The 19,116-nt window shown below is 33.7% G+C and overlaps 1 protein-coding gene across 5 annotated transcripts in view; it reads right to left on the bottom strand.

Annotated features, from left to right (window-relative positions):
• LOC106463598 (serine/threonine-protein kinase 32B-like) overlaps window positions 1–19,116 on the bottom strand; it is a 78,929-nt gene that overhangs the window by 18,546 nt on the left and 41,267 nt on the right. For 4 of the 5 annotated variants that reach the window (XM_013923642.2, XM_022391129.1, XM_022391127.1 and 1 more), the window contains 6 exons: window positions 17,477–17,641; window positions 15,224–15,384; window positions 7,080–7,117; window positions 5,258–5,347; window positions 1,451–1,554; window positions 412–528 (listed from right to left, as the gene is read on the bottom strand). In XM_013923642.2, the coding sequence (XP_013779096.1) occupies window positions 412–528; window positions 1,451–1,554; window positions 5,258–5,347; window positions 7,080–7,117; window positions 15,224–15,384; window positions 17,477–17,641 (675 nt within the window). The remainder of the gene's footprint in view (window positions 1–411; window positions 529–1,450; window positions 1,555–5,257; window positions 5,348–7,079; window positions 7,118–15,223; window positions 15,385–17,476; window positions 17,642–19,116) is intronic. The other variant, XM_022391128.1, reaches the window with a different exon arrangement.

Here is a 19,116-nt window from a genome sequence, read left to right as displayed (position 1 = left end):
GTTCCTCGTCATCGAATTCTAATATTGATGTTAATCTAAAGATAAATTTAATTAGGTTTTAATTTTTACTTGTTACTAATAAGATAATTTGTTTTGTAACCCGAATTTTTTGAAAAATATAATATAAAATTAAATTAAATTCAAAAAGCAAAATTTACATATATTATTTAAATATTAAACTTAAATTTTATCACTTTTCAAAAGATATATTTAGCTGTTTTCTGAATTTTATAATTCTCTGTGATGCTACGAAACTGGTTAAATAAAGAAGAGTTAGGAAAAAAAACAAAGGATTTGAGTTTGTTATAATAGTCACCTTGAAGTGGAACAACCTTGAATTATTGTTTATTTATAACAAACCCCATAAATTGGATTACGAAATGAAAGTATAAATTACATAATTGAACTTACCCTTTTTAGTAACTCAGCCATCCCTTTGCTAATTTCACGTGGAAAACGTAAGCAAGTACTCTCCACCATCTGTAACACTTCTTCTTCTGGTGTACCAGAATGGATTTCATACGGGAGCTAGAGGTTGTTGCAAAGATCTCAGTGTACATTTAATTTCACTTCAATAAGATTGAAGTATGTCTATTACTAATAACGACAACAAATACAATATATGGATATTTTAAAGCATTTTCTTTCATTAAGTTTGAGATGTGTTCACTGGTAATTATTTATTATAATTCTGTTTTGGTACTAGCTCGAAAGTTTTTGGAGACAACAATGTTTCAAAATAATATTAGGAAATTATTAATATGCTTTGGATCACCTTCTAAGGTTCGATTTCGCATGTGTGTAGTATTGATCGAAAGAACGTTTGTTTGTTTTAGCACAAAGCTACAAAATGGGCTATCTGCGAGCTGTCCACTGCATTGAATCGAACCCCGGATTTTAGCTTTGTAAGTTCGTGAACCTAAGACAAGCCCATAGGCCCTTATTAAAAATTCGAAAATAACTAATTTCTCATTCCATGTTAATAATATTATTATACTCAGTGGTAAGATTATAACAACTATATAGCAACGTTACGTACCACTAACAGGCATTCAGTGATTACAGTTTGGTTTGAATTTCGTGCAAAGACATTTCCTAATTTAACAGTAAAAGACTAGATGGAAGGCAAACTAGTCATCGTCACCCACCGCCAACTCTTGGGCTATTCTTCTACCAACGAATAGTGGGATTGACCGTCACATAATAATGCCCAACGACTGAAAGAGCGAGCATGTTTGGTGTGACGGGGATTCGAACCCGCGACCCTCAAATTGCGATTCAAACGCCCTAACCACCTGGCCATGCCGGGCCCATTCATTACCGCCAGCCCAGTAAGGAAAACTGTTATCTAACGTTTTCCAGCACGTCAAGATGTTTTACACAAGTGTTTAATATACATACATATGACCACAATATTTATAGGCAAAGATGTAGATTAATATTGAATTACCTTCCCACGCAACATTTCAAACCCACAGACTCCTAGAGACCACCAATCTGCAGCGTAAGAATAACCTTGATTTTTTCCTAGTCCACACTGAAATACTTCTGGAGCTGACGAAGAGAGAAAAATATTACTTTTCACTTCACCATTAAGCAACTGACGAGTTTTGTGCATAATCGTTTCTAGAATACAACATCCTGAAAAATCACATTTTCGGAAGTAAGTCACGATGGATGGATGCGGAATCATGGGTGATAAATAGTTCCCAAATTACAATACTTATGGTGATTTTAACTGTTTTTTATTCACCACACTGAACTTATGTCTATATAGGATTTGAGTAATATGTAACATTGATGATATTAATATATTTTTCTAAATTATTCAGCACACAAGTTGTTTAACGCCCTAAATTTAAATGTGAAGCTCAATCTATTATCAGATTCACCACTTGCTTCTGAGTTATACAGGTTTCGAGAAATAACACCTCTCATCAATAACTCTGGACAAGGGGAAATAGGAAACACAAGACTAAACTTCTTATGATGTTAGACTGAAAATTAGATGTGTGGCATTTAGATTGTCCTTTCACTCATTTTATAATTGAACTGAAAAAAAAAACAATTTTTTGAATACTATATGCTGAAGTTGTAAGGCCTTGATTTATTACTAGTTTATAACTCAAACAGTTATCTTTAATTGCAAAGTAACATATTTTGTTAGTTGTTTTTTTTTGGGGGGGGGGGAGTGTAATAGTTTTAGAAAGTACGAGAAAAATTTAAGCCGGAAGGTGATAATAATAATATATAGTGAGTGAGATGGTTAATTGTTGCCCAAAATGTGTAACTTAATTATTAGCCATTAATTACTAGTTTGTTGCATTAGTAATTAAAGTAATATTTATGATGACTGGCGATAATAACATCCAGCTGATCAAAGCCACTAAATGTTAAGAATGGCCCATTCTACAACTACTTTTTTTTGGGGGGTGGGGATCACTAGTACTACTAATCCTCCGAGTCTCATGCAAGGTAAACTGTTTAAGCTTGTTTTTTATGATACAACATGTCTACCAATAAGCATGTTCTTTGAAAGACTGCGTAAGCGCTGCACAAAACTTATTATCTGAGGTTATTTGTGGGGAACTTTCACAAAGAAATGTGAAAATTTTCTTTTTACGTAATTATTTGAAATTCCACTGATCACCATACAATCTTTCTATTACATTTGATGCTGACTTCAATGGCCATAAATCACCCGTTCATCAATCAGTTCTTCATGATTGTATTGAGTGATATAGATGTCCCTCCAATGTCGTGAATTTCGAGATTATTGCAGCACACTACACAAACTGCTTTCAAATTGCAATATTTAACATTCAAACCAATGCGGCCACTTAATACTCAAAAGTTCTATTCTATCACCACCATATTAACAACAGTTAGCTCAACTAAATAAACTACTACGCAGTAAAATATTTATCGATAATGAACTGCCTGGTGGAAACGAAGCTGTTTTCGTTCATGAACTGGGGTTACTAGGCTACTGTTATATGCCTTACACTACGGTGTAACATAACAACTCTAACCGTTATCACATTTAGCACTATTTTTCAGTTTAGTTAATACACATATATTGCGCTAACTTTATAAATTATTTTTTGTGCGTGACATTAAAAGGGACAAACCAGCTCTTACTACAGCATACAATAGAATATTTCCCTATCATATTCATATTATAATCGGCACACTGAAAGTTTGCCCAAAATTTCTCTAATATATTTTTTTTAAATATTCCAAAGTTTATCCTCAAGACTTTTATATTATTATTTCTGTATAGATTACACAGCTTGATAAGGGAGGGGAGGATGGTTTGACCCTGAGGTTAAGCTCTGGATATTGGAGATAGCGAGCCGGGTTCCAATCCGTTCGTTTAATATCACAAAATATACCCCCAGATTTAACCAGTTGGCGCGTTGTAAGAGTGGCAGTCAATCCCTTATCAGGATGGTTACTAGTTCAAAATTAGAGACGGCAGCAGATAGGCTTAGTATCTTTACTACAAATACCAATACAAAATGCAAATTGATATCGTGTTACCTGACTCTACATAAGACCAAAACAATAATGTCGGTAAAGTTAATAGATTTCTTGAGATTTTTCTAAAAACATATTAAGGAAAATTAGGGCAGACTTTCCGTTCTACATGATGAATAATAGTCATAAAACAGCAAGAAGGATGTTCCGAAATTAAGTAGATGTGCAATTTGACTAATTTTTTGAGCGGCAAATTGCATATTCAGCTCTGCTCTTGGTGAAATCCCGACAGATCCGGTTAAAGTCTACAAGTAAACAAGAATTATCAGTTCATAATAGGCTTTCTTTTAACGCACTTTAAATGTCTTACCTTAAAAGTTTTGCAGATTATTTTAAGGAGACTGCATTCCCCCGGCTTTTCCACTCTTGAAAACGCGGAAAATACGCGCAAACTTGCAAAACATTGGCAAAATCTCTGCGAGAAATTCCAGTAGAGTTCATTCTCCAAGAAAATTGTTGTAAGACAAGTGGAAGTGAATCAGAAGTGCGGAGGTGTAGCAGTCGAGTCGAGAAACTTGGCAGAAATGGCAAAGTAGTTGCGTCATTTCTTGTACAAAGCAGCTCATCTCACAATAGAGATGTGGTCAAGATTTTTACTGTCTGAATCTGATACTTTTAATGCATCAGATTTAACAATGATCTTGAATTTTTCTTCTACGGAAAACTTTATTCTACATCAAGAAGTAAGAAATATCCTAAAAATATTTTATTATGAAATACTTCTCTAATTCAGGCTTAAGCGCTTATTCTAACCCTAGTATAAACCGGAAGTTAAATGGTGTGACTCAGAAAATATCGGGAAACTTAAACAGCAGTAATATGTTTATTCTCCATAATTCATCAGGATATTTTATTATTGTATAGTTTGGTTATTATGGGAAATAAGCCAAAATGCTAAAAATCTTATTTACAATCTTTGACTTATAGAATTTTGTTGTGGCGTGAGTTTTGTTCAAACTCAATTATTGACAACAGCTACAGCAGTAACGATACAGGGGTTATCCTAAAAAAATATTTTTATTTTTCAATATATCGGAAAGTTTAATATGAATAAGTTAGCTTGCTAAGGTTGGTATGAATCGGTCAACTCGCTTAGGGGAAGATGTGTCCACAGAGAGACAAAACGTTTATCTTGATATTGGATATTTATCGCACCAGTATGACTTAATACGTATAGCGCATATGTGAAGAACGCCTGGAGCCCAATTTTTATACTCAGCTCTGTTTACCTGATAACACCAGATTAGTTACCATCTGACTGAAGTATAAAAGCTGTTGCTATTGATCGTAACCTTACATCTGATGATTTTCTGAAATGTTGTTAATAAAACAACCTAAATGATTTCCTACTCAACCCAAATCCATGAAACCCCCAGTTATTTCCATCAGATCAAAGCTGAAACCACCATCAGATGTACTTTTCAAAGTTATCGTATTTATTTTGTTAGTCAAAAACTACACAATAGACTGTCTCTGTTTTACCCACCCCAGGGATTAAACCTCCAATTTAACATTGCAAGTCATCAATCTTGCCACGGTGTCACCAGGAACCCCCAAAATGGTAGAAAACAAGAACAGTCTTTTTATGGGGGTGGGGGGACTTTTAGGTTAAATTTTAAGGAAGTCTTAAAAATTAAGAATCTTTATGGTCGCTGCAGATAATATGTTAACAAACTTCCAGAACTTTCTGTGGAAGCGATTTACCAGATTCACTTACCTATGTACGGTTTTGTTCCCGAGATTGTAGTAGCTAATCTTCCTTCCTTAAGCACAGTGGCGACGTTGAAATCTGTAACGTGCGCGTGACCTGAAATAATTACTATCACTTGTAAGTGCTTAAACCTAACAAAGAACTAACATTTAAACCGTAAGCGTTTACATAGCTTAAGGATTCATAAAATACAAACACCAAATCATCCACTATTTCTAACGCCCCCCAGTGGCACAGCGGTATGTCTGCGGACTTACAACGCTAGAAATCGGGTTTCGATACCCGTGGTGGGCAGAGCACAGATAGCCCTTGTGTAGCTTTGTGCATAATTAAAAACAAACAAACTATTTCTAAAGAATGGTTTTCATTGTGGTTTCCTTGTTTACCAAACATTTAAACATGACAGTGAAATTACTGAATGGTATATGTGTGTGCTTTAGCGCAAGCTACACAATGAGCTATTTGCTCTCTATCCACCGTGGGGGGAATCGAACCTCAGATTTTAGTATTTTAAGTCCGTAAACTTACTGCTGACTCACTGGGGAGGGGACATTACTGAATGAAATTTGATGATGCACCTTCATATCACAGTATTATCAACGTGAATTCAGAATAGGCCTCTTAAGGTCGAAACTTGGCCAACCATCGACTAGTTTTAACTTTGTTAAGCCTAAAATAGATAGTTAACATGAAGTTAATTTAGAACTCAGTAGCTAAGTGTAGATGATCAAATTTAGAAGAACAAAAAGTAGTTTTTAAAGAGTTAAAGTTTTTCTTGGAAGAAATGAGACAAACATGATCATAAAGAATACCGAGAAGTGTTATAGTTTCTAAAACATTCTTAAGTTTGTATATCTAATGAACAAATTAAGAAATCGAAATAACTGAACAATAGCACTAAAATATTCTTAAGTTTGTATATCTAATGAACAAATTAAAAAATCGAAATAACTGAACAATAGCACTAAAATATTCTTAAGTTTGTTTATCTAATGAACAAATTAAAAAATCGAAATAACTGAACAATAGCTTTAAAATATTCTTAAGTTTGTATATCTAATGAACAAATTAAAAAATCGAAATAACTGAACAATAGCTTTAAAATATTCTTAAGTTTGTATATCTAATGAACAAATTAAGAAATCGAAATAACTGAACAATAGCACTAAAATATTCTTAAGTTTGTATATCTAATGAACAAATTAAGAAATCGAAATAACTGAACAATAGCACTAAAATATTCTTAAGTTTGTTTATCTAATGAACAAATTAAAAAATCGAAATAACTGAACAATAGCACTAAAATATTCTTAAGTTTGTATATCTAATGAACAAATTAAAAATCTAAATAACTGAACAACAGCTTTAAAATATTCTTAAGTTTGTATATCTAATGAACAAATTAAAAATCTAAATAACTGAACAATAGCTTTAAAATATTCTTAAGTTTGTATATCTAATGAACAAATTAAGAAATCGAAATAACTGAACAATAGCACTAAAACATTCTTAGCCCATTATGTAGCTTTATGTTTAATTACAAACAAACAAATATATTTTAGGAATGATCAGGTTTGATAAATGTTTCTTTGTTTTTTATCCGCATCTCGTATAAGGTATTTTTCTTAGAGGATTTTAAATCACTGCAAACCAGAAAGTAAAAAATTCAACCTTACAGAAAAGCAGCAGGCAGAAGTGCGATGTAATTAATCATGAAAAGTCATTTCACTATAACTGTAAAATAACTGATTTTCCAAACTTTCTATGTAAAACGTATTAAAGATGTTACAATAATGAAACAACTAATATTTATTAAATGAAAACCCACCTTCGTCGTCCAACAAGATATTGTCTGGTTTGATGTCTCTAAAAAGATAAAAAAATAATAATAATTTGTCTGATTAAAAATATTTTTTTATAATTATGACATTTACAAATGAAATGTATTGCTTTATGAGAATTTGTAAACTTAATCTTCATAGACTTTATATTTTATCGCTATTTTTTGGTATTCTTTATACAGAGTAACTGGAAAAAAGGAAAAGAATTAAGAAAAAACATCTCGAAATTTGATCTCGTACACAAAAAGAGTTTGAAGATAAAACTGGAATATAATTTTAAAAAATGATCAAATATGGTGATAAGAAATTATTTATTGTAGAAATATGACATAAGGAAACACATAATTGATAATTGAAACAGCCGGTGATTGGTGAAACTCAATAATTACCGGTTCTTTGTTTAAACATATATATAAACCCTGTTACGAAACATTTCAGTCTGTATCTGATGATACTTTTACTGGCGAAACCATGGTCGTGAATAAATGATATATTTGTGAAACATACAATTGTCTTGTTTTTTCTCGATTCTGTAAGTAAATATAATTAATTTATCTCTGTAGAGTTATTAGTTTGTTCATTTCATGATAAGAGGTTCATAGTGTTGCATGGAGAAAAGATTAATAGCTTAGACATTAATTATTACGAATACTATGACAAATCAGTTTGTTTGTTTTCTTATACAAAATCAAAAAATTGAAAGGAGTGGAACCTCAACATAAACCAAACATTCAAATAACATTTAAAAATAGTTCACAGCGACCAAGGTAACGGTACACAAATATAATCAATATTAACTTCCGATCAGAGCAAGCTACTAACTTAGAGAGAGAAACTAAAAATCAACCTCTTTCATTTGTTTTGTTACTCGAGGGCTACTTGTGCTGCCGTTCCCATTTTTGAAGTGATAGACTAGAGGGAAGGAAGCTAATCAACACCACCCACCGCCGATCTTTGAGCTACTCGTTATCAATGAATAGTGGTATTGACCTTCACATTATAACGGCTGAAAGAACAAGCGTGTTCTGCGACGAGGTTCGGTCCCGTGACCCGCAGATTGCGAATCAAGCACCCTAATCATCAGGCCATGCCAGACCCAGTCAACCTCGTAATTAATACAGCGAATTAAGTATACTTTTCTTACGTATAAGGATTAGAACGTATTGAAATGAATTCTTCAGTTGGATATCTTCACTTTTAACGATATTTTCGGCTGTAAACCCAATAATACCACACGCGGCTCGGTTGTCTTTTAATTAAAGTAACAATAAAGAAATGATATAGTACACCTTACTTACTACTGTTGTAGACTTAATATAGTAATGTAGTAACATAAAAATAAAGACATCCTCCGAAACTTTTAACGACGTAACAACAAACAGTTAAATAAAACTTAATACCAACATTAACAACAAAATAACTTTTTCACACTTTGTTTTAATTATATAGTATGAATTCATGCACGGTTGAAAAACTGTTTTAAGTGGTCACGCAGAAAATCGAAAACCTAATCAGTAAAACTGGAATTAGACCAGCCTTTCAGTGATGGGTTCTGTGCACTTCCTTCTTGGAGGGATCTGGATACGGTCTTCAGTAATTTCTAGTACGGTAGTTGAAGTAGGGTTAAGCGGTGTATTTGAACAGTTTCTAGCTGTTCGTATTGTGTAATATTTCGAAACGCAGTGTAGTTCACGTAAAACAAATTATTACGGCTGGAAAATACTATACAATCGTCCTATATTTCATTCTTCCTTAAAACGAATCCAAAGTGATCATGACAGCACTAACTATAGCCATTGTTTCTTGAGTTTTTTGGTTTCCATTTTCCTAACCACTTCTGGGCAAACTTATTCTTTTTACTAAGCTCCCTAAACATGTACCACCCAACAAACACCCACATGTACCACCCAACAAACACCCAGTGTTGTGATAAACATATATATATATGTATATATTTTGACAGTCGCTTAAATTTTAGTTTTTGGATGCGTATACTTGAGTGACAATGCTGCCCAATGATTGTGAGGTAGGGTTTTCACGGACTGTAAGTGCTATTCAAATACTGGACAACAGACGAACGCAGGGAGAAATGGCAGTTCATTTCGATGTATTCAGTCCATAGTAGGTATCAGACAATTGGTCAATAAGTTAGAGAGATGAAACAAAGTTATTAAGTGAGAGTTATTTGTACATAATGGCCGCTAGGAATCGCCAGTCCACTACCCGTGAAATTAATGTGGAATTAAGAACAACAACTATAATTAATATCAGATACAAATAGTAAGGAACACAACTCCGGCTTAATGTCGTGATGTTTCGTTTCTGCTACAGCACCGTCCGGCTTGTTTGAGGTTTTCGGTGAGATCGCCAGAATTGACAGGAGTGTCATTGAGTGCCTGTACTCTCTGCACATGGTTTCATGTCTCTACACATGCTGGTTCAGTTCATGCCTGTGTACTCTTCCCCAGTGGTTTCATGCCTCTACACATGCTGGTTCAGTTCATGCCTGTGTACTCTTCCCCAGTGGTTTCGTGTCTCTACACATGCTGGTTCAGTTCATGCCTGTGTACTCTTCACACATGATTTCATGCTGGTTCAGTTCATACCTGTGTACCCTTCGCACATGGTTTCATGTCTCTACACATGCTGGTTCAGTGCATGCCTGTGTACTCTTCGCACATGGTTTCATGTCTCTACACATGCTGGTTCAGTTCATACCTGTGTACTCTTCGCACATGGTTTTATGTCTCTACACATGCTGGTTCAGTTCATGCCTGTGTACTCTTCCCCAGTGGTTTCGTGTCTCTACACATGCTGGTTCAGTTCATGCCTGTGTACTCTTCGCACATGGTTTCATGTCTCTACACATGCTGGTTCAGTTCATGCCTGTGTACTCTTCCCCAGTGGTTTCGTGTCTCTACACATGCTGGTTCAGTTCATGCCTGTGTACTCTTCCCCAGTGGTTTCATGCCTCTACACATGCTGGTTCAGTTCACGCCTGTGTACTCTTCACACATGATTTCATGCTGGTTCAGTTCATACCTGTGTACTCTTCGCACATGGTTTCATGTCTCTACACATGCTGGTTCAGTTCACGCCTGTGTACTCTTCCCCAGTGGTTTCGTGTCTCTACACATGCTGGTTCAGTTCATGCCTGTGTACTCTTCACACATGATTTCATGCTGGTTCAGTTCATGTCTGGACAGTTACAGATGAAAGACATACTCAGTTGAATATGATCGTTTAGTGGTGCTTCGGTTATGATGTGGGATGAAATGGACTTAGAGATCGTAATGTACTTTCAAGGAGCTGATTTACTGCTTGACAACAATGCTGAGGTTCTATTACGATTTTACGTGAGCCTTTATTCCGGTGCGGGATTAATGATTAGAGTTACACTTCAAAGATGTGATGAAAGAAATTATATTGGACATAAATTTACCAACAAGAAGCTCTTGTATAAATCTCATAGAATAACATTGGAACTTTTTCGAATGTCGAGTACGTCAATACCTTAATCTACCACGTGACTTCAGAGAGCTAGATGCTGCACTGATAGAGGATCCCTCATAACGTCATCGGATGACTAGTCAGCAACATATCCTGCAGATGTATAACTACCAGGGGGGAAAGGGGAGGCACTCGATACTGAGAATCCATTTTTGTCAAGTGTGACTCTTTTTACGTTCGTTAAACAGTCTGCTATAGGATTGAGCGATTAATCCAAAGTTTGGTTAGATTTCGATTACCAATATAAACATCGGATTTATACAATCTCTTAATACCTACATTTCGAATCAATGAAAACAGTAATATTTTTATGTTCACTAACAGAGAACTCAGAAGCACCGCTCTCATCACTATCTTATCGACTATCGTTGAACTAAGCACTAGAAATGAGAAGTGTTGGTAAAACAATATATCTTTGTGAACTTTTACACGGTTTTCTTTTTTCGGTTATATTTACTCCCTGTAACATCAGCGATCAGATGAACTGATTTCATTGGATAAGAACAGTGAATACTTGCAGGTGTCAGACCTCTCTAGGTTCTTTAGTTCAGGGGAGTCTTGAAGCAATGAGACCAGAGAGACACGCTTTCCAGTTCATAATACATCTTCCGTAATATATATCAAACGGTTTGATAAGTGTTATTATTAATTACAAACAAAGCGACAATACTTTGACAAGTACAGCAGAGCATTCAATTACAGTCAGAAAAAAAAAACTTACAAAAAAACTTGTCAGTGAATATCACGAGGTCACTGATAATTTAAATATATACATGTACCCAACTGTCTCGTATTTATGAAAATATTTTTCGAAGAATTCAACAAGGCAAAGTAACAAATTACATTTTGTATTTATAAATAAAACAAATCTTGGCTTCAGATTACTATTATTTCTTGTAAGACGTATTGTATCATTTATTGAGCAAATAGACATAAAGTCTTCCTATTTTTTGCATTGTTTCCGGGTCTTTTTTTTTCTATTTTTTAATGAAAATGACCTAATTAGAATAACTGATAATCGGAATCATTTAGAAATATCGAATCGAACTGCAAAAGTGATAATCACCCGGCATTAGTCCTATATAACTTTTAAGTTTGGGAGTACTCGCGTTCCATGAGCTGTAATTGGTAATATACTGTCAAAGAAAATGATTAATCAACCGTACTCGGTGAGCAAACGATGCTTCGAAACTTTACTGGAATTTCACATTCGTTCTTCTTGTAGTTTATAAACATCTTATGTATAAAACCTTAGCTCCGAAGCTGTTAAAACAAGTCTAATCATACGGTTTTCTTAACAGTCGTTTATTACAGGTTCTCTATTAAAATTCATTGCATTATACTTAATACATTTTAAAATAAAAATAGTATACCATGTGGCTTTACTTATGAAGTATCACGTGAATTCTTTACGTCACGTTGACTCAAACATTTTCCCATAATTTTTAATTAAATTAAAATCGTAAAAAAAAAACGTTTTACTCTGACTTTCTGACTTGAAGATGTGTTTAATTCGAAATCTGAAACCAATATTAACTTCTTTACTTGTGTGTTTTTCAAGTTTCGCGAAGAGCTACTAGAAGGATACTTGCGCTAGCCGTTCATGATTTAGAAATGATAGACTAGAGAGAAGGCAACTAATCAACAACACCCACCGCCAACTCTTGGGCTATTCGTTAACCAACGGAAAGTGGTTTTGCTAAATAAGTCTAAAGTGTAATAAACCATCTCGAGAAATTTGTTTCTCAAAGCCATATTTCCATAGAATGACTTTCGTTTAACAGCAATCCTCACTAGTAGAGTGGATGTATAGTAATCAAGAATCTATAACTGAGCTGCTAATTATATGCACCAGTAAAACCCAAAAACTAAAAACACTTGTGAAAGAAATATATATATATATATATATATGGCTGGAAAAAATGTAATGAAACGAGTTTTTCTTAATCAGGCCACCATGGGTTTCAAACTAGAGCAGGTTAAAATGACTACCAGATCTGAGCTGAAATGTCCTCATTCAAATGCATGGAACTACAAATGATCTTTTCAGATACCGAAACTCATGAGAACAATAGACTTTTTTTTTCTCTATTCAGATATATTATTTTCCCAACTACTATATTACTACATTTTCAAAAAGTCACTCTGGCATCATATCCAATATTTCTAAATTGATCCAAGCATACGAAACACCAATGGAATTACAATGAATACAGACAGACTGACGACAGTGTCGTCGATCACCGCTGATTCACCAAAGTGACACATGCTTATTTTAAACAAAATTAAAATATTCCGTTTTATCAACCCACATAAATTTTGACTTAATTTAGCAATCAAGCTTCTGCGTATTTCTCCACACGTGTATAAATAAATATATATATATATATACAGTTAATATTTTATTAACCAATAACGGGCTACATTTCAAATAGAGTAAAATATTATTCCAAACACAGTTGTAAATATTCCCACGCCCCACTGTCTAGGGATGAGTGCAATATGCATCGCGTTTCATCGTTACTATGGAGATAAGTGGGCAGTACTATGTCAATACTAATAGCAAAAACTAAATAAAAAAATGCGTGCTATGTATAACACAAAACGTCTTTATTTACTGTATAACAACTGAAATACTTCAACTTTTTGTTAATGGTCGACCATAACAAACTATTATTTCAATTTCTCTATTAATTTCTCTTCTCTTATATCCAAATTCAACAGAATTACTTCCTGATCCAAATTCAACAGAATTACTTCCTGATCCAAATTCAACAGAATTACTTCCTAATCCAAATTCAACAGAATTACTTCCTGACAGATTTTATATAGACTCGTATTTTTCATACCTGAATAATTTAAAATGGTTAGAAATTATAGGGTTGAAAACTTTATCTACTGCGAATAATACGGAATCGAATTAATAGAAAAAGTTATCACCCGAAAGCTGCAGTTTATCCAGTAATATTTCATAAATGTTTTTATGTGTACTTATATATGTATCTGTTTGTACACCCGACATGCAAGTTTCACTATATCACCCCCTGGTGGCTAAGATTTTAACTGATCTAACATTGACGTTTTATAAGTCCACTTTCAGGTCACAGTAGCTAAAGATGATGCCACTCTTTAAACTGACCGTTAAAACAATTTTTACTCAGACGTAAAAATACGAAGATTTATACAGCTTTATGATCTGTATTAAGATGTTTTTATTACCACATGAATGTTTACTAAAACCACTTGAGATGAACAGATCTTCAGTTCTTGAACAACTGAAATATACCTTGCGTTCAGAAACGCAACTCCGATTCTCCATTACACAGAATATATCTGAAAATGTGATGGTTTTTGAGGTAAACAATCTGAGACATCTGATGTAAACAGAACACAGGTTCTCGAGCACATAAAAATATCTGAACTGTGATATGCCCCTTGACGTAGGATTTCTGAAATATCCCATACTGTGAAATGTTTTACATATTTAAATATTTTACGTAGAAATATTACATGAATAGAAATGCGTCCCTTGACGTAGGATTTCTGAAATATCCCAAACTGTGAAATGTTTTACATATTTAAATATTTTACGTAGAAATATTACATGAATAGAAATGCGTCCCTTGAAAAAGGATTTCCGAAATATTCACTTAAGTATGTCAATAAATATATACTTATCAGGCATAAGTTCCTTCGCAATGCCTAATTCACCACATTTTATAAGACGTTAACTAATTCTTTCTGCACATATGGAATTCTGTGGACTTTGTTAATAATAATAAAGAAGTCTACACTGAGTCTCAAGCGATACACATTTTCATTACAAATTTAGACACGATTTCGTCTTTAAGTGACAGATGATTTTTTTTGTCATTCAATATCTCAAAAAAATTCCAAATAATTTTAATTTATTATTTTTAAGATCCTAGAAGTTTACCAGTAAAAAGAAAAGGGAGTACTTGTGGGTATTTAATTTTTGGAAGTTTCTAGAGCAGTAAAGAAAGACAAAACACAATACGCTGTACTTTAAAAAATCTGCAGATCCTCGACTAAGGATCAGATGTGTTTCTGCGAAAGATCTCGTGGTAAATAAAATAAATTGATTGATCTAGAAGCTCTTATAATAATATTATCTTTGCAACACACTGTACTCCTTTGGAACTATACTTATTGCTTGGTTACATATACAATACACTAAACAGTTCATCATAATCAAAAGCACGCAGGATGAACAGAAAAAGGCAGAATTAGAAAAGAATCCCGTTTACCCATGAAGAACGAAAATCCACTTTTTAAAAACACAGTTACTTACATTATTTTTAACTTTTATTTTCAATTATTCTTGGCCAGGTGGTTAGGGCGGTCGACTCGCAATCTGTGAGTCGCAGGTTCGAAAACCCCATCACACCAAACATGCTTGCCTTTTCAGCCGTTGGTGCGTTATAATGTGACGGTCAATCCCACTATTCGTTGGTAAAAGAGTAGCCCAAGAGTTGGCGGTGGGTGGTGATGACTAGTTGCCTTCCCTCTAGTCTTACACTGCTAAATTAGGGACAGATAGCGCAGATAGCCCTCGTATAACTTTACGCGAAATTCATAACAAACAAACAATTATTCTTACCTGTGGATTATATTCTTTGACTGTAAATAGTCCAACGCCAGAGCCACCTCGCAGACATAGAAAGAAACTCTGCTTTCATTAAATACACCACTGTGCTGTATATGGTATCTTAGATCACCGCCCAGAAGGAGGTCAACCACCATAAACATATCTTCATCATCCTATACATCATAAAAGTTTAACACCAGATGAAATGTCACACACACGGAAAAAAGCATAAAAGGAAACAAAATTAGTTTCTGCTAACTTAGAATTAATTAATATTTCCAATATAAACTCCATAGTCTTCAGAAATGGACAACCGGTTGTACTTTTTATTTATTTCTCTTATTGAATTAGTCATGTGAAGTTTAAACTCTTCACATATACACGAACACCCTAATATTCACAAAGTGCATGATAAAATACCGAAAAAAGTGAAATTAGTTGTGCACTCTCATTGTGATTTTCCCAAAGTAATTTCTTGAATTATACATTTTATTCAATTTTACTTTATATATCAAGAGTTTTTATTTCATATTTTTTCTCGAGTGTTATTTGGTGACAGATGTGATATGAGGTATTCGAGTGCAGAAAGCGCAGTATGTCTATAAACATGGTTTAGTTGTATTCCCAGTATGTCTATGAACATGATTTGGTTGTATTCTCAGTATGTCTATGAACATGGTTTGATTATATTCCCAGTATGTCTAAAAACATGGCTTGGTTGTATTCCCAGTATGTCTATAAACATGGCTTGGTTGTATTCCCAGTATGTCTATGAACATGGCTTGGTTGTATTCCCAGTATGTCTATAAACATGGCTTGGTTGTATTCCCAGTATGTCTATGAACATGGCTTGGTTGTATTCCCAGTATGTCTATGAACATGGCTTGGTTGTATTCCCAGTATGTCTATGAACATGGCTTGGTTGTATTCCCAGTATGTCTATAAACATGGTTTGGTTGTATTCCCAGTATGTCTATAAACATGGCTTGGTTGTATTCCCAGTATGTCTATGAACATGGCTTGGTTGTATTCCCAGTATGTCTATAAACATGGTTTGGTTGTATTCCCAGTATGTCTATGAACATGGTTTGGTTGGATTCCCAGTATGTCTATGAACATGGTTTGATTGTATTCCCAAGAGTGTTTGTATATTTTTGTCAAATGGTATAGTTTTAAGGATACTTAGCTTTCGCGCACCAGAAGTTATCATCTAAAAATAAAACCATCAAGTTTGCAAAAATATTTCCCCCTTACCCTATGGAAATAGCCCTTCAGTGGCACAGCGGTATGTCTGCGGACTTAGAACGCTAGAAACCGGGTTTAGATACCCGTGGTGAGCAGAGAACAGATAGCCCATTGTGTATCTTTGTGCTTAAATACAAACAAACAAACCTATTAGAGTATTAAACTGCTTATCAATATTTGAAATATAAATCTTCACAAACGAACACCACTAATAAAGCATTTTTGAGGTTACCTTTGATTAAACAACGAAATTCAATGACTGTCGAAACTTTTGTATAATTTGCTACGAGTCTTATTCATGAAATACTCTTTTACTTTTCTTGTTATTAGTATATTTGTCAAGTAAAACCAGATGACATTCAGTTGAAATCCTTGATCAATCACATATCCTTTCAAGAGATGTTTATAGTAACTTACAATGCTTCCCGTTAAGAAATACCTATACAGTAAAACATTCTCGAGTGATCTTGCAGCCCACGTAAGAACTTTGAATTTACTACAGGTTTAGATATCCAGAATGTTAAAATTTGTTGTCAAAGGCTGTTAGCAACTTTGACTGAAACTATGTATTAAAATTTAATAGAAAAAAAAAGAGGACAAATGATAAAATGCGGCATCCAGCCAAACAACCTTAATATTAGTTTTATTCAATATTTTTATCGCCCCCTAGTAAAACACAGATAAATATACTGGTACTTTGTCAGGAATAACACCATCGCCAGTTTGTGCGCGTCAGTAGCCGCTCTTATTGCTTTGAAACATTGTGTAGTAATTTAGAAAATCTTAACATCTGTTAAGATAGTTCTAATTAATAATTTAAACTTTATAGCCATTGTTTTCTAACTCCCTTGTAGTTTCAAGTGTAAACAAAACGACATATTTAATTGCGTTTTATTAACTTTTGTTTGCAGGCTGACTGAAAATAAAAGAAATGCAAAGTGTTAATTTACTGGTGATTACACCAACAATGTGATGTTGCTACGCACCCTATATTGATAAAAAAAATAGAAAAAAACTTGCCTGAAAAGTAAACCACAGGTTGACTATGAATGGGTGGTCTAGGGTTGATAATATTTCGATTTCTTTCAGCACATACCGAAAAGCGTCCTTTTTGAAACACTGGGTTTTACTCATGTATTTCATCGCATACATCTTGCCTGTGGTTTTCTTCTGAACGATACAGACCTGAAAAAAAGAATAAAATAACAAAGAGTTAAAAAAATCCAACACATAACCGTAATATATATCATCCAATTATGAGCGCTACGACAACTAATGATTAAATAAATTGTTATATGCTTGTGTTAACAAACACTATTAATACGCTTTAGAAAATAACTCTAAGATCATTGTTTCAGCAGCAAGTCGCAGAACTGTATGAATCTTAAGGGAGCGTGCAGTTATTATCAAGAAACAACTGATAATTAAATTAATTCAAGAGACACAATCTAAACCTCTTCTCAAAATATAATAATCACACAATGAAAATGAAATATTACGCAAGAATTAATGAGAAAATACAATCTAATCAGGTTTCCACTGGAGATCAAAATTCGCGTGAGGGGGTTCTTTGGGTATTATATGGCTGAAACTCCATCACTCGAACTACTCTTTAGATACACGGTATAAAATATCATTCGAGTGATGTAAACAGTAGAGCTGGTTAATATCATTACCACATACTGTGTTACGCACTAATTTACTGCTCCAATTACGCTATATCCCCTACATCCAGAGAAAATATAGTAAATGTAAACAAATGCTTTATTCAAGGTATCCCCCTACTTCCAGACAAAATATAGTAACTGTAAACAAATGCTTTATTCAAGGTATCCCCTACTTCCAGACAAAATATAGTAACTGTACAAAATGAATGACTTATTCAAGACTTGCGTAATCTTAGTCTATAAATAAACAACACACATATTTACTGCTATAGCTTTAGTTGGCTCTAACTATTTGAAATATTTACTGGAGAAAACGATTACTCATAGAGAACCACTTTTAGAATTTGTAACATGTTTTTATTTTCAGACCTTTTAAACTTTAGTTTGATTTGGAAATATATGAACATCAGAGATCCCATCGGGTACTTTTACATATCTTAGTGTAGATTATGACTTGTAAACAAGCTTTATTTCGGGCAACAGGGTAAATATGAAGCCTGTTAAAGTCTAAGAACTTTGCACTTAGTGAACACAGTTTTGTGGCTGTGTTTATTTGGTTTAAAAACTATGCTCACCAGATAAAATTAACGAGGAAATCAAACAATTAATCCAACACTTCCTCAACGTTAATAAATTTCATTCAAAAACCGTCTACAAAATCATACACACATACCTAGGACAACAACACAATCAACAGCAAACAAACAATAATAAATTCAATAAAACAACTAACTATAATATCTTGCACTGTTGCATACCGTATATTCCCGATATTAGCGATAAAATAATCAACATTTGTAAATACTTACAACAAAACATAACATTCCAATAAACCAGTCAGAAAACTAAATACAATGTAAAAACTACACTGACAAACATAATATCAACATTATTTATAAAATACAATGTAAAAACTACACTGACAAACATAATATCAACATTCGTTATGAAATACAATGTAAAAACTACACTGACAAACATAATATCAACATT

This window comes from Limulus polyphemus, unplaced genomic scaffold (genome assembly GCF_000517525.1).
Source record: "Limulus polyphemus unplaced genomic scaffold, Limulus_polyphemus-2.1.2 Scaffold1443, whole genome shotgun sequence".
NCBI classification, from domain to species: Eukaryota; Metazoa; Arthropoda; class Merostomata; order Xiphosura; family Limulidae; genus Limulus; species Limulus polyphemus.
Note: the sequence above shows the minus strand (reverse complement) of the source record. Positions and strands in the feature narration are given on the sequence as shown.